The sequence below is a fragment of the Vulpes lagopus genome, chromosome 1, assembly GCF_018345385.1.
Source record: "Vulpes lagopus strain Blue_001 chromosome 1, ASM1834538v1, whole genome shotgun sequence".
Lineage (NCBI taxonomy): Eukaryota > Metazoa > Chordata > Mammalia > Carnivora > Canidae > Vulpes > Vulpes lagopus.
In genome coordinates this window covers 162,651,255-162,665,973 of record NC_054824.1, presented here as the reverse complement: position 1 = coordinate 162,665,973, position 14,719 = coordinate 162,651,255, and the positions used below count along the sequence as shown (strand labels likewise).

The 14,719-nt window shown below is 33.2% G+C and overlaps 1 protein-coding gene across 5 annotated transcripts in view; it reads left to right on the top strand.

Annotated features, from left to right (window-relative positions):
• COP1 (COP1 E3 ubiquitin ligase) overlaps positions 1-14,719 on the top strand; it is a 245,207-nt gene that overhangs the window by 146,510 nt on the left and 83,978 nt on the right. For all 5 annotated transcript variants that reach the window (XM_041753668.1, XM_041753662.1, XM_041753655.1 and 2 more), the window contains one exon: positions 6,013-6,129. In XM_041753668.1, coding sequence (XP_041609602.1) covers positions 6,013-6,129 — 117 coding nt within the window. The remainder of the gene's footprint in view (positions 1-6,012; positions 6,130-14,719) is intronic.

The following is a 14,719-nucleotide window of genomic DNA, read 5'->3' as shown; positions in this document are numbered from 1 at the left end:
ATGCTGTGTATTTTAAAAATGATTTACTTTCAAGAATATATATGCACATACATGTGTGTTAAACAAATGTAGCAGGCTAATAGATGTAGTATTGCCATAGAGCAAGTTAATCTGGAAAGAATTTTATGACCAATTTATAAGTTCTTTGCTAAAAATATATTTCCTTTTTAAATATATAAACTAAGAGTCATTTGCAACAAATCTTGCGCTTTTGAATTAGAATAAGCACATTTTTAAAGATTTTTTAAAAATCTCCAAATATGAATTTGAAGAGCATTTAGGCTTTAGAACAGCTGTAGTTATAGTTTCTTATTCTTTTTTTTTTTTTTTAAAGATTATTTATTTATTTATTTATTTTTGAAAGAGAGCAAGAGAAAGAGAGCACAAGTGGTTAGAGGGGCAGAGGGAGAAGCCGACTCCCCACTGAGCAGGGAGCCTGTATAGGTTCTTATTCATTCCAAATTTTCATAGCTGCATATATTAATGTCAAAGTGATAAATATGAAATCTTTGCAAGTTTAATATTTAATTTAGGTAACTCATATTGAATGAAATACTGTTTTATCAAATGGCTAAAAAATGAGTTTCAACATAATAAGAAACATTAGGATAGCTGTTACCTTTCCTCTAATTTGTAACTTTAGGCAATTATCTTTCCTATAAGTTATAACTTTACTAAGTGTAATATCTCCTATGTCCAAATGAAATTAAAAGGCTTATGTTGGACAGCCTCCCAGATGGCCCCAGTGATCTCTGTCTCCTAGTATTATCATGCTTGAGTTGTTCCTTGCCTCCCCATTGCTGCAGTCTGTGTAATTGGTAAAATACTTTGGAAGTAAAGGCATGTCACTTGTGAAATTAGTTTATGTAAAACTCTGTAGCTTCTATCTTCATTATTTTCTCTTTAGTATTTGGTTCAGTGTAGAGAAGCTAGCAATATTGTTATGAGCCCAAATGGAAGGGAACTGCATCCGCATGCCAAGAGCCATGTTGAGTGAGCTCAGCTGAATGGTGGCCTTTAGGCCTTGAGACTCTGAGCCAAGACTACCCAGCTAAGCTGCTCAGAGATTCCTGACCCTCAGAAACTGTGTGACAGTAAATTTAGCAACTTTTACGTGGCAGTTTGCAACAATAGCTAACTAATATAACAAGGTCTGTTTTCTATTTGATTAATTTTAAAAGAAAAACTTGTGTTTGATAAATCAGTGTTGTCACAGTGAACATCTTTTTGCCTAATCTTTCATTTTTTATTTATTTATTTTAACATTTTATTTATTCATGAGAGACACAGAGAGAAAGAGACATAGGAAGAGGGAAAGGCAGGCTCCATGTAGGACTCCAGGATCACGCCCTGGGCCAAAGGCAGACGCTCAACCGCTGAGCCAGCCAAGCGTCTCTAATCTTTCATTTTTTAAAATGGATTTATAAACTAGTATGTATGTCCCTCAGATTTTTCTATAGTTTTTGGTGAAACAGCACTATCCCTTTTTGCTCATTCTGTGGCATCTAGCCATCAGAAGTGGGTCCAGGAGCACTGGATATCAAATGTACTTAACACTTGCACTAAAGACAGGCTTTTTAACGGTGTCAGACGCCTGTGCCTATTTCATTTTTCCTTTTATAATAAATTCCTTTTTAGGAAGTTTCGGTGCAGATAGACATGCAGTGGGACCTGTCTGAGAAGTCCTGAAATCTATAAATGCTGCGTATTGTTTTTTAAAAATATTTTATTTATTCATTCATGAGAGGCAGAGAGAGAGAGAGAGAGGCAGAGAGAGAGCGGGGGTGGGGCAGAGACACAGGCAGAGGGAGAAGCAGGCCCTAGGCAGGGAGCCCGATGTGGGACTTGATCCCAGGATTCCAGGATCACGCCTAGGCAGAAGGCAGCCAGCTAAACTGCTAAACCTAGGGATCCCCTAAATGCTGCATATTGTAATTAATGCTGATGTTATTAAAGATAGTCAATGTGTTCTATTTTTTGAAAAAATAATTTTGAACAAAAAACTTAGAGACTTTTTAACTCAGATTTTACAAATTAATAGATGATAAACTATCATCTATTAGTGTTGGGTAGTTGTAGGGTAGTTGGATTTTTAAAACGATTTTATTTATTTGAGAGAAACCGAGAGAGAGAGTGAGCAGAGTGGAAGGCAAAGGGAGAGAGAGAGAAGCAGTTTTCCCACTGTGCAGGGATCCCGACATGGGACTGGATACCAGGACCCTGGGATCGTGACCTGAGGTGAACACAGATAATTAACTAAGTCAGCCACCCTGGAGACGCCCAAATTTAGTATTTTAAAATGGGACTTAAGATTCAGATGATACTTTAAAAAGAAAAAAGACCTTTGCTTATAAACTTTAATCAAAGTTGTAATAAAATATATAGTTTTAAGTAAGAAGTTCATTTTCTATAGCCAGCTAGATGGCATTCAGAACAAGTTTTTTTTTTCTTTTTTTTTTTAGCTTCTTACATTGCAACATGGTTTTCCTAGCATTACTAGTTGATTTTTTTTTAACTGAAATTCAAAGGAGATTATATATAAACAAGTGCAGTGTGTTTAAGTGCCTTAATTAACTCTTTACCTTGAGGATAGTATTTTAGTTTAAATTCACTTTTACTTTTTCTTACAAAGCATAGTTTTCACATTAAATGTTGAAATTACAAGTTTTTTGATGTTACTGAAATTTTTATTGTCATTCTTTGAAGAAGAAAGTAACAGGTGTATTATTATTGTTTTACATACCATCTCCTTATTTTGAGGATGATCTCATTTATATTTGTTTTAGACAGTTTCTTCCAAACATTTTGTTGATTTCTTACACACTTTACTATTTTACCTTTTAATCCATGATGCCATTTTAGGAATATTAGGTTGATTTTAATGTTATTTCATCATACCTGTTCTAGTAGTTTCCTAGGGCTCCCATAACAGTGTTATCATAAACTGGCTGGCTTCCACAATAGAAATTTATTTTCTCACCATTTTGTTGGAGGCTAGAAGCGTAGAATCAACGTGTTGGCAAGGCCACATGCTCCCTTTGAGGGCTCTACGGAAGAATCCTTTCTTGCTGCCTTCCTAGCTTCTGGTGATTAGTAGCAATCCTGGGCATTTCTTGACTTGTAGTTGCATCTAATTTTTGCCTTTTTCAATACATGGCTTTCTTTTACTTTGTACCTCTTCTTATAAAGACAGTATTCATTGGATTTAGGGTCTATCCTAATCCAATATGACTTCATCTTAACTTGACTACATCTGCAAAGACCATATTTACAAATTAGGTGGTTCTCAAATGTACCTGAGTTAGGACTACAACATACTTTTTGCGGAGCGCAGTTTAATTTACAACACTTATTTTGCTTAATAAACAATAACTTAATAGGGTATTCTTTGTGTATTTTCCTTTTTTATACTGTATATATTTAGTATAAGTTTTTAACCCTTAGTTATCATTAAAACTCAGCTAGTTATATCGAATTCTAATCTTGTATCTTTTAAATTGAAAATTATAATTATGCTTATCATAATGACTTATTTTTAAAATGTTAATGATTACTCCATTGAGAAAATTACCATGAAATTAAAAAAGACTTGTAATTTAACTGTCATTTTGTTAGTTCTAGTTCATTCCTATGCTTACTCATATTTAATTGTCTTAAAATACTGGTGTATAAACCTTGTTTATAAAGGTTCTTAGCGATTAGTAGTGGGGTTACGGAAATAGTAGGTGCTCCATAAATATTTGCTGTGAATTAACTTTGGCTTGCTATGTTTTGAGATAACAGTTTTATCACTTCATATTCTAATCTATAAATGCTGTATTTGACATGCAGACTTTTAATTACCACTAGCCATTTCATCTCAGAACTGTATTCCTTAATTGCCTGGACAGTTGTATATTGATTAAAATAGCACATGAGTCCTATTAGAAAATAATGTGAAACAAACCAAATATTGCTATTTAATACTCTTAATCTTTTAATATTGTCTTATTTTTCTCTTAGGAGTCTAATAGGTTGATTAGGTTGTAAATAACTTTTTTAATGGTTAACTTTTATTCAGGGTCCACATATTTAAAGACACTCTCTATGGAATTACACTTGTAAAAGATAAATTATCCCATTTACACAGAGAAAATCTCTATTTCCAGGAAATACCATCTTATAGAAGTGATAGTTGGAACCATTTTTACTTTTTTTATTCCTATTTACAGAGCAACATAGTATTATTACTAAAAAGATTCTAAAATTTACTATGCCTCCATCTTTATACTGGTTTTCTTTCTTTCTTTCTTTCTTTCTTTCTTTCTTTCTTTCTTTCTTTCTTTTTTTAAAGATTTATTTATTTATTTTATGATAGACATAGAGAGAGAGAGAGAGGCAGAGACACAGGAGGAGGGAGAAGCAGGCTCCATGCCTGGAGCCCATCGTGGGACTCAATCCCGGGACTCCAGGATCACACCTTGGGCCAAAGGCAGGCGCCAAACCGCTGAGCCTCCCAGGGATCCCCCTTTATACTGGTTTTCAACCCAAATGCACATTGGAATCACCCAAAGTGCTTTCGTTTATTTTTTTTTAAGACTTTATTTATTCATGAGACAGACACACAGGGAGAGAAAGGCAGAGACATAGGCAGAGGGAGAAACAGGCTCTCTGCAGGATGCCCGATGTTGGACTGGATGCCAGGAACCTGGGATTACAACCTGAGTCAAAGGCAGTCACCCAACCACTGAGCCACTCAGGTGTCCCCACCCAAACATCTTTTAAACAAATGCCAGTACTTGAAGCCCAAGCGGGTATTCTCCAGGATGGCACAGGATATTGGGGCCCACTGAAAAGAGGCATAGGAAGATTTTTGTTATTTTTACTGTTAATGTTCATTATTAATTGTACTATGTAACCAGGATTGTAACCAGTATCTTAAAAGTCTGTTTTTTATGTGTATTCTATTGTCTTCGAAGACCTTTTTGATGTCTGATACAATGATTGCTTTGTTGGTACCTTACAAAAAAGCAGCTCACCTTTCTTTCTGTTTCTGCTCTCATATCTGACCTACTCTGATCAGTTTTTTGTTCCTGATCTTTACAACTCTCAGTGTATACTGTTGGAATAGACTATCAAATTTTTAAAAGGATTTTATTTATTTATGAGAGACATAAAGAGAAAGGCAGAGACATTGGCAGAGGGAGAAGCAGGCTCCCCTGCAGAGAGTCTGATATGGGACTCTATCCCAGGACCCCGGGATCACAATTTGAGCCTAAGGGAGATGCTCAACCATCAAGCCACCCAGATGCCCCTTAAAAATCAAATATTAAACATTTAACGTTTAGCTAAATAATGCTGTAACATTATTTTATACATACTTAAATCATATACCTGAGTTACTACATAAAATTTTAAAATCATGGAATTCTTAATTGAAAGATAAAACAAGAACTGCTTCCAGTTACTTTAAAAATGGCATTTCTTTCTGATATAGATAATGCATGTGGAAGTGTGTGTGTATGTGTGTGTGCATATGTGTTGGAGTGGAATGACTATATGAGTCATCTTCTAGCCCATGACACTTGAAAAATACACACCATTTTTTTAAAAGTAGACTCCATACCCAACATGGGGCTTGAACTCATCACCCTGAGATCAAGAGTCACATGCTCTACCAAGTGAACCAGCCAGATGTCTCCCCACCCCACGGTACCATTTAAAAAATACTGAAACAAATACATGTGTCTCCACATTGCCTTTTTTTTTTTTTAACCCCTTTTTTATGCTAGTTATGGGATCATGTTACCTCTCGGCACAGTTTTTGTCTGTGGTATTTTCTGACTTTGAAACTCTGTTCTCTTGGTTTCAATACATTATCTTTTTACTCATTCAATTTAAAGATTTTTGGTCTTAGTAAACTAAAATGCTTTGGATTAGTATAAAAGGCAACTATAGCAATAAACAGACTTTCTAGTTTACGGAAGCATTTACTAATGTATTTTTTAATTATTTTCATTTTTATTGTCTTAGTGAAGCTATGGTCTACCAACCTAGACAACTCAGTGGCAAGCATTGAGGCGAAGGCTAATGTATGCTGTGTTAAATTCAGCCCTTCTTCTAGATACCATTTGGCTTTTGGCTGTGCAGGTAAGATATTAACACATCTTTGTCCTTCTTTTGATGTTAGAGGAGTATTGTGGGTAGGATAAAACACCATATTTTAAAATGAATAACTTTCCTTGTAGGCTTTAATTTTACTTTTGTTATTAGACTCTAAGTTAGAAGTGTGCAGTGTGCCATCGTCACTCATTTATTGCTGTGCCTTCAGTTCAGTGTTCTGTCACTCATGTTTAATACATAGAGATGGTTTGTTGATTATTTTTGTTGTTCCTCTAAGTCTGCACGCATGAACTTATGCTTATTCATAAACTTAGGTCGTAATGATGTTTAAGTGATTAAGCTATATAGACATGGGACTCCATTTTTTTAATTAAAGGAAATCTATTCAATCTTCAACAAATGAAGGACTATATGTATGTGTGTGTGTATATATATATATATATATTCCTTTGCACAGAGCACCCATGTATAGGCAGAGAATAAGACAGATAAGATTTTGCAACATGGAATATAGAGTAACAGGAAGTATTCAAAAACATGTTAGCTGTTATTATCATAGCAAAGAATTTTTGGCTAATATTTTTCTTAACTAGATTGACCAAATGTCTGCCTTTACCAGTCATGGTTTATACTTACACTGTCATAATTACTATTAGTGTCTTCTTTCATTCTGAAAAGTGTTATGGGTTGGAAGATAAATTATATGGTTGACCTAGTCCTTTGTCTTCTGTATCTGTCCACTCTCCCTAAATATTTACTAGAATAGCAAAGACCTTTAGTTTAACTTCTGCATTAGGAAATCTCTTTGATTGCTTTTTAAATTGATAATCTCATTTTTTAAAGATAAGTTTAGTACTGTATAATGAAAACAGAATCGCCCTTTAAAAAAAGAAGCACAAATTAAATCTTATTTGTTATTATCCTCTTACCTTATTTCAACTTATTTATTCCCTTATATCCTGACATGATTTCATAGTTAGATTCAAATAGTATATGGTCTAACATATATCTGTAAGTAGAATTCTCTATTAGCATAAAGAAATTTTTTTTCATGATATACGATATTCTTTCCCATTTGAACCTACAACTTCCTTATCAAATCCCTTTTGTATCACTAAGTCCGTTGATTAACTTATCCCCCCAAATTCCTTATTCTTAAAGTAGAGATAGCCCGTTGGAACTTCATGAGGATTGTGAAAAGAAAATGTTTTCTGTAAAACTTTTATAATATGGTACTTAATAATTGTTTAGTTAATTTCATTATTAATACTTTATCATGCATTTAAATAAAATAGCTGTTGAGTTTTATTGTTATTTTCTATTTTATAAACAAACTCACTAACCATTGGCCATCATGTATGATTAGAAGTTATTATTAATATTTACTATGTACAAATACCAGCTATGATATGAACATCTTCAAATTTTTTCCTTCTTAGTAAAGAGAAATCTATCTTTCTTTCTTTCTTTCTTTCTTTCTTTCTTTCTTTCTTTCTTTCTTTCTTTCTTTCTTTCTTTCTTTCTTTCTTTCAAGAATTTATTTATTTACTCATGAGAGACACACACATGCACAGAGAGAGGCAGAGACACAGACAGAGTAGAAGCAGGCTCCATGCAGGAGCCCGATTTGGGCCTCAGTCTTGGGACTCCAGGATCATGCCCTGGGCCAAAGGCAGGCACCAAACCGCTGAGCCACCCAGGGATCCCTTATTTTATTTTTTAATGTAATTGAATTTATTTATTTTTATTTTTATTTTTATTTTTTTTTATTTTTATTTTTATTTTTATTTTTTTTTAGTGAGCAAAGTGATAGAAGCTTATTAAGCAGAGATAACAAGAAAGCCCTCAGCAGTGAGAGAGGTCCTGAGAGGTTTGCCCTTAATTTTTAAGTTTATATGCTTAAGTGATCTCTGCACCCAACATGGGGCTTGAACTCAAAACTGGGATGAGGAGTTGCATGCTCTTCTGACTGAGCCACCCAGATGCCCCTAGGGGAACTTACTTTAAAAAATGCTTTGCCATCTCAAAGGCAGTTTACCCTTACTGTTTTAAATTTTCATGTATTTCTTAATTCTTTTTTTTTTCTTACTTAATTCTTACATTTGCTTTTCCATTTATGTTTTAAGATTTATTTTCTTCCAATTCTAGACAAATTATTTTGGGATTTCTCTGTGTTGCAGTATATTTATTCATTTTGGAACCACTGGCATTATTAAGGTAGTACATCTTCCCACATAGTTACAATGGGGCATTTTTCTGTTGGTATTTTCTATCTTGCAGTGAGATTTTATAGTTCACCTCATTTAGGTACAAAATCTTTCTGGTTAATTTTTTTTTTTTTTTGTATATTTTTTGATTCTATTTAAATAGATTTTTTTTCTGTTCCTTATTTTAAGTACTGTTTGCTGAGAGTAGATTAAAACTTTTGATATTTAGATATTTTTGTTGTATCTAGGCACCTTATAAATGTTTCTAATTAAATATAGTAGCTTTTTAGTAGAGTTTTTGAGCTGTCTTTGAGCCACTAGATGGTGGCTGATGTGATGTTTATATTTCTTCTTTTACAATGATTTAGTGCTTTCTCTTTCAAGGGTGTGTTATGATACTAGTGATAGTTACTTATCTGTTTCATTTAGTTGAATAGGCATCAGTCTTACTTTTTAGGGTTTCATTTTTTTCCCTCAAGATTTATTTATTTATTTATTTATTTATTTATTTATTTATTTATTTATTTATTTATAAATAATTTGTGATAGCACGTGTACATGTGCAAGGTGGAGGGGGGCAGGGGCAGAGGTGTTGAATCTCCCAACAGACTCCACGCTGAGTGCAGAATCCCACTTAAGGTTTGATCTCATGACCTTGAGATCATGTCCTGAGCTGAAACCAAGAGTCAGATGGATACTCAGCTGACTGAACACTTAAGCGTCCCTAGGTTATCTACTTTCGGAAAGTAGTCTTTATTAAATTCAGATGATTCATTTTATTGTTTCTTAGCAGCAACTTCAGTATTTCATTAAATGCCTTTTCGGCCATGGTTGATATAATCATATGACTTAATTTTTTGACAGGAATTATACATTTTCTGATGTTGAATTATATTTCTTTAAAGAATAAACAAAATTGCTATATTTATTGTTGGTATTTTTGTATCTGTAATAAATTTGATCTATAACTCATTTTTTAAAAACCATATTAATCATTATTTTATAATTCCTAGTATACAAGCCTTGGACTTATATTGTTAAATTTATTCCTGAGTATTTTTTTACTTTTATTTTTTATTTAATTTTTTTCCTCAAATTTATTTAAATTCCACTTAACATACAGTATTTTATTACTTTAAAATGTACTGTGAATGTGGGCAGCCCGGGTGGCTCAGCAGTTTAGCGCCACCTTCAGCCCAGGGCATGATCCTGGAGACCCAGGATCGAGTCCTATGTCAGGCTCCCTGCATGGAGCCTGCTTCTGTCTCTGTCTGTGTCTCTGCCCGCCCCCCTCCCCCCCCCCCCCCCCCCCCCCCCGCTCTCTCTCTCTGTGCTTCTCATGAATTAAATACATACAATCTTTAAAAAAAAAATTACTGTGAATGGAATTGTTTTCTTAATTTTATTGTTGAATTGTTAGTTGCTAGAGTTCAGAAGTAAAATTAGTCTTTGTATATTGATCTTGCATCCTCCAATTTGGCTGCTCTAGTGTATTTTTTCCTCTTAGTTTTATTGTAGATTTCTTGAGATTTTCTACATTTAGGATCATATTATCTGTGAATTAAAATAATTGTATTTCTTCCTTTACCATGTGAATGTCTTTTTGCTTTTTTAAACTAAAAGCCCATGTACAATGTTGGATGGAAGTGGCAGAGGGGACTTTCTTACCTTATGGGGAAAACAGTATGTCTTTCAGAATAAAGTATGATATTAGCTGTGAGATTTTTGTAGATACCCTTTATCAGGTTGAGTAAGTTTTCTATTCCTAGTTTGCTAAGAGTATTTATTATGAATGGGTATTAGATTTTGTCAAATGCTTTTTCTGTGTCTAGTGAGATAATCTTGTAGTTTATGTTCTTTATTGTAATAATATGGGTATTGTTGTTTTGAATGTTAAACCAACCTTCCATTCTTGGGAAAAATCTCTCTTGGCCATGGCATAAAATCCTTTTTATATGTTGCCGGAGTGAGTTTCCTAATATTTTAAGTATTTTTTGGTGTATTGAACTTTCTTATGGTGTTTTCTGGCTTTGACAGCAAAGTACCTCTATAAGGCCTTATAGAATGAGTTAGGAAGTATTTCTTTGTTTACTGAATAGGTTTGTAAAGAGTTGGTATTATTTTCTTCTTTAAATATTTGATGGAATTTACCAGTAAAACCATCTGGACTTGGACTTCATGAGACTATTTAAAATTCCCCATTAAATTTCCTCTTCTACATTTATTCAGATTTTCTGTTTCATCCTGAAATTAGTTTTGGTAGTTACTGACTTTCTAGGAATTTGTACATTTAAAATTTCTAATTTGTTGTAATAAACTAGTTCATATATTTAACAAGTTCTAAACTAGTTTAAGTTCTCTTATAATCCTTTTAATTTCTGTAGGTTTAGTAGTAGTGTTCTGTCCTTTCTTTCATTCCTAACTGGTCATTTGTCTTCTCTCTCTCCCTCTCTCTCCTTTTTTTTTTTTTTTTTTTTTTTTTTTTTAATTTGGGTCTGGTTAAATGTTTGTCCTTTTCTTCAAGGGGTGTGTGTGTGTGTTTGTGTATGAGAGGTACTTCTGACCAGAAAACCCTGTATTTCCAGTGTTCTTTAACTCGAACTTACTTGTTGGAAGCATTAGATATCTGTAGGCTGAGCCTCTTAGAATGATTCTTAACTTACCATGAGCATCATTTGACCAAGAAAACCTTTTCTTCTTTTTCATCCAAACCAGATCAAGATATGTTGAGTTCAAGAACCTTATGCCATTGTAATCATCCAGAGATCAGAAATCATTCACTATAACTGATATAGAACTAGAAACTGGACATTAGAATATTACATTAGAAACTCTCCACATCTTTACAATGTTGCTTGCAAGCAGAAATATCCAAAGCAGAATGACCACCACGTTTCTATTTTTCAGACCTTACATAAGTGCATTGCCATTCTAGAAAGTCATTCACATCTGGAAGCATAACTTCAAGAAGATCTGGGCAATACAGTTTTTGACTTTCCAACCTCCCTAGGCTTAAATAAGATGGTAGGAATGGATGCTGAGGTCATCAGCCCTATCCAGCACAATGCAATTTCATATGAGTTAAGGACTTATATTTTCTGTCTTTGAAATAGGTTTTTAGTATTGTAGCAAGGCATTAATGAAGCCAGTAGTCCTTACTTTATTCACTGCTTTTAATTGTGTCCTTTACTGATTCAAAACATGCATTTAATCATAAAAACTTGTATCACTTGGAAAACCGTGACTTTTATTGCATCATTTTCATTTAGAATTGCAGTTTTCTTAGAATTTAGACTATTGTCTAAATGTTTTTCTTTAAACTGGAAAACCTCAGTCTTTAACTGTGCCATTTATTTTTCCACTTAGAGAAGTACAGTCACATTCATTGGATTGCTTACTAAATATCATTTGTGATGATAAATTTGACATTAGGAGTGGGCTGTACATTTTTAAACATTGCTTTGTAGTTGAAAGAAATAGAGAATGAATGACTAAGTAAGCTACCCACCAATTACATTTTGACTCCCTACTATAAGGTATAAGGGTACTGTGGATCCCACCTACCAGGTAGTGATGCATTGTGCTATTCTAAGTTTCCTTGCCTATCTTCATTTTAATAATATATTTCTATTTGGTACAGTTAATTCATTCCTCTTTCTTCATCACTTTTTTCATTTACCTTTTAATATAAAAAGATGTCTTGTTTTTGTTTTTTAATTGGAGAGTATAATGTGAAAAATTGCTTCCAGTGTACTAAAAATTCTTAAGCATTTTTAAAGCACTTCTTTTAAAATATCAAATCATAAATTATGATCTCCTTGAAAATAGAAGACTAAGGATTTTAAACTTTTTTTTTTGTGGTTAATATTGAGAAAAAAGTCTTGAATTTTATTTTAAACCATTTAAATATCTGTTCTTAAGCACAGAGATTATCTGAAGCATGTTTTTACCAGAAGACAGGATGATATTTTTAACTAATGGTGAAAGTGTTTATTAATTGTCTATTACTTGGTTACTAAACGATATTTTCTTATTGAGTAAAAAAGGTAGAAAAACAGTTTTTCTCTGATTTTCTTCTCTAAACCCAGTTGGTGGGGGGGCATTGCAAGACTAAATTAGAACTCCTAGCAATCTGTGGTTTGAGAACATCAAACAATCTGTGGTTTGACTCATCTTGCTTTTTTTAAAAAAATATTTATTTATTCATGAGAGACACAGAGAGAGAGTGTCAGAGATGCAGGCAGAGGGAGAAGCAGGCTCTGTGCTGGGAGCCTGACGTGGAACTTGATCCCAGGTCTCCAGGATCAGGCCCTGGGCTGAAGGCAGTGCAAAATCGCGGAGTTGCCTGGGCTACCCTCATCTTGCAATTTTTAAAACTATAATTAGTATAACAAATATGGGTACTCCTAAAGGCATTCTTTTTAAGGTAATAATAGTTTATTTCCCACCAGAAGTTAGTGATACAAATCAAAGGTAAGGTTATTACTATTCTGATTTTAGAGTGGCATTTATGCTAATAACATATTCACTGGGAAAGAATACTGTTTCTAGAACAAACAGGAATTCTGAAATATCTTATTTAACTATTACCAATAAACACGTTTAGTTTCAGCTATTGTGAATTCTTTTTTACTTTCAGTAAGTCAAAAAATAGTTCATATGCATAAAAACATCACTTATTTTCTCATTTTTAATATTTGTAGTTTTTGTGATTGGTATAATATCTTAGTCTTCAAAAGGAAAAGATAATCTTTTTGTATTTTGTTGTTGATGGTAAATTTATTTTTAAATATCTATATTACTTCCCTTACTCAAAAACTTCCAGTTGCTTATTACTTAGAGAATGTAGATTCCTTTGCTTTTGTTCTAAGCCCTCCATGATTTTCTTCAATATTCCTTATACTTGAGTCATGTTTACTTTGAAAATTTTTACTCAGAAGAATTTTTTTGAGAGAGAGAGGGAGAGAATGGGCAGGCGAGCATGGGGAGGAGCGGAAAGAGAGGAAGACAAGCTTTACTTGTCCTTCTGATGCAGGGCTTAGTCCCATGATTCTGAGATCATGACTTGAGCCACAGTCAAGAGTTGGATGCTTAACTGAGTCACCCAGGTACCCCAACTCAGAAGAATTTTATAAAGCTTCTCCCATAAATATTTCTTGATTCTGAGCATAGGTACCTAATATATCTGATATATATGCATCTTCAACTTTTTAAAATTGATGTAATCATTTAAATTTGTATAAATTTAATTGTATAAACAGTACAAGATTATATCCTCACTCTCAGCTTTCATATATAACACATTAAGCTTAAGTTCTTACTCACCAGGCATCATTACACTGCCTCTTTAGAGGCAGTATGGTAATAGTTTTGCAGGTGTCTTTTCACAGATAGTTAGATACAGCTTTCTTGATGAGGCCAATAAGCATTTTTCCTTATTTAGAATACGTTTTTTTCTTTATAAAATTAGAGTTGATTCTAAAAGATGGACATCTATGCTATATAAAACACATACAGGCTTAGAATATCTTTAGATCTCTATCTCCATACGCCAAAATATAATTATTTCCTTTCAACTTAAGAAGCTGTTGTTTAGTTTAAGGGGCTGTGAAACCTAATTTAATTATTTTTTTAATATTTAATACAGAGAAACAAGATAAATATGTAAGTGCTTGAAAGGTCTTTTACTATATTTTCTCTCAAGTAATAAAAGTTTTAGGCTTTCTAGTTTTATAAAACTGTACTTTTATTTTATACAACACCTGCCAGTGGGAATGATGTCTTTTATTTCACATTTGAATACATTACATTTCTGAATATTTAATAAATTTGGATTAATGTCATAGCGTTCATGAATATTACCTATTGCATAGATAATAGGGGAAAATAAATATTAACAACATTTTTTTTTTCAAGTTTCTAAGTGAACTCAAATGGAAGTGACAAGCATAAAGCCAGTATTCGAGAAATGAAGTGTTCTATTACTTTGTCATGCAATCTACTTTTGGTAGTGCTAAAATCTAAAACCAACTTTGAAGTACCTAGTGGATCTTTCACCTATTTATGTGTTTTGCTTTCTAGCCTATAAATAGCACCGTAGCTGCAAAGTATTTTTAGAAACTGACTTTACAGGAAATTTTGTATTTACATTAAATGAAGAGGTATTTATTTATTAAGGTTTTTTTGTTTTTGTTTTTGTTTTTGTTTTTTAAGATTTTACTTTTAGGTAATCTCTGCACCCAACATGGGGCTCAAACTTACAACCCTGAGATCAGGAGTTGCATGCTCTTCTGACTGAGCTAGCCAGGCACCTCTCAATGCAGAGATATTTAAAGTTAGTTATCTTTTTGTCTGTAACTAATTTAATAGATGTGATCATCATTCAGTTTATGAAACTCATTGAGTAAGCA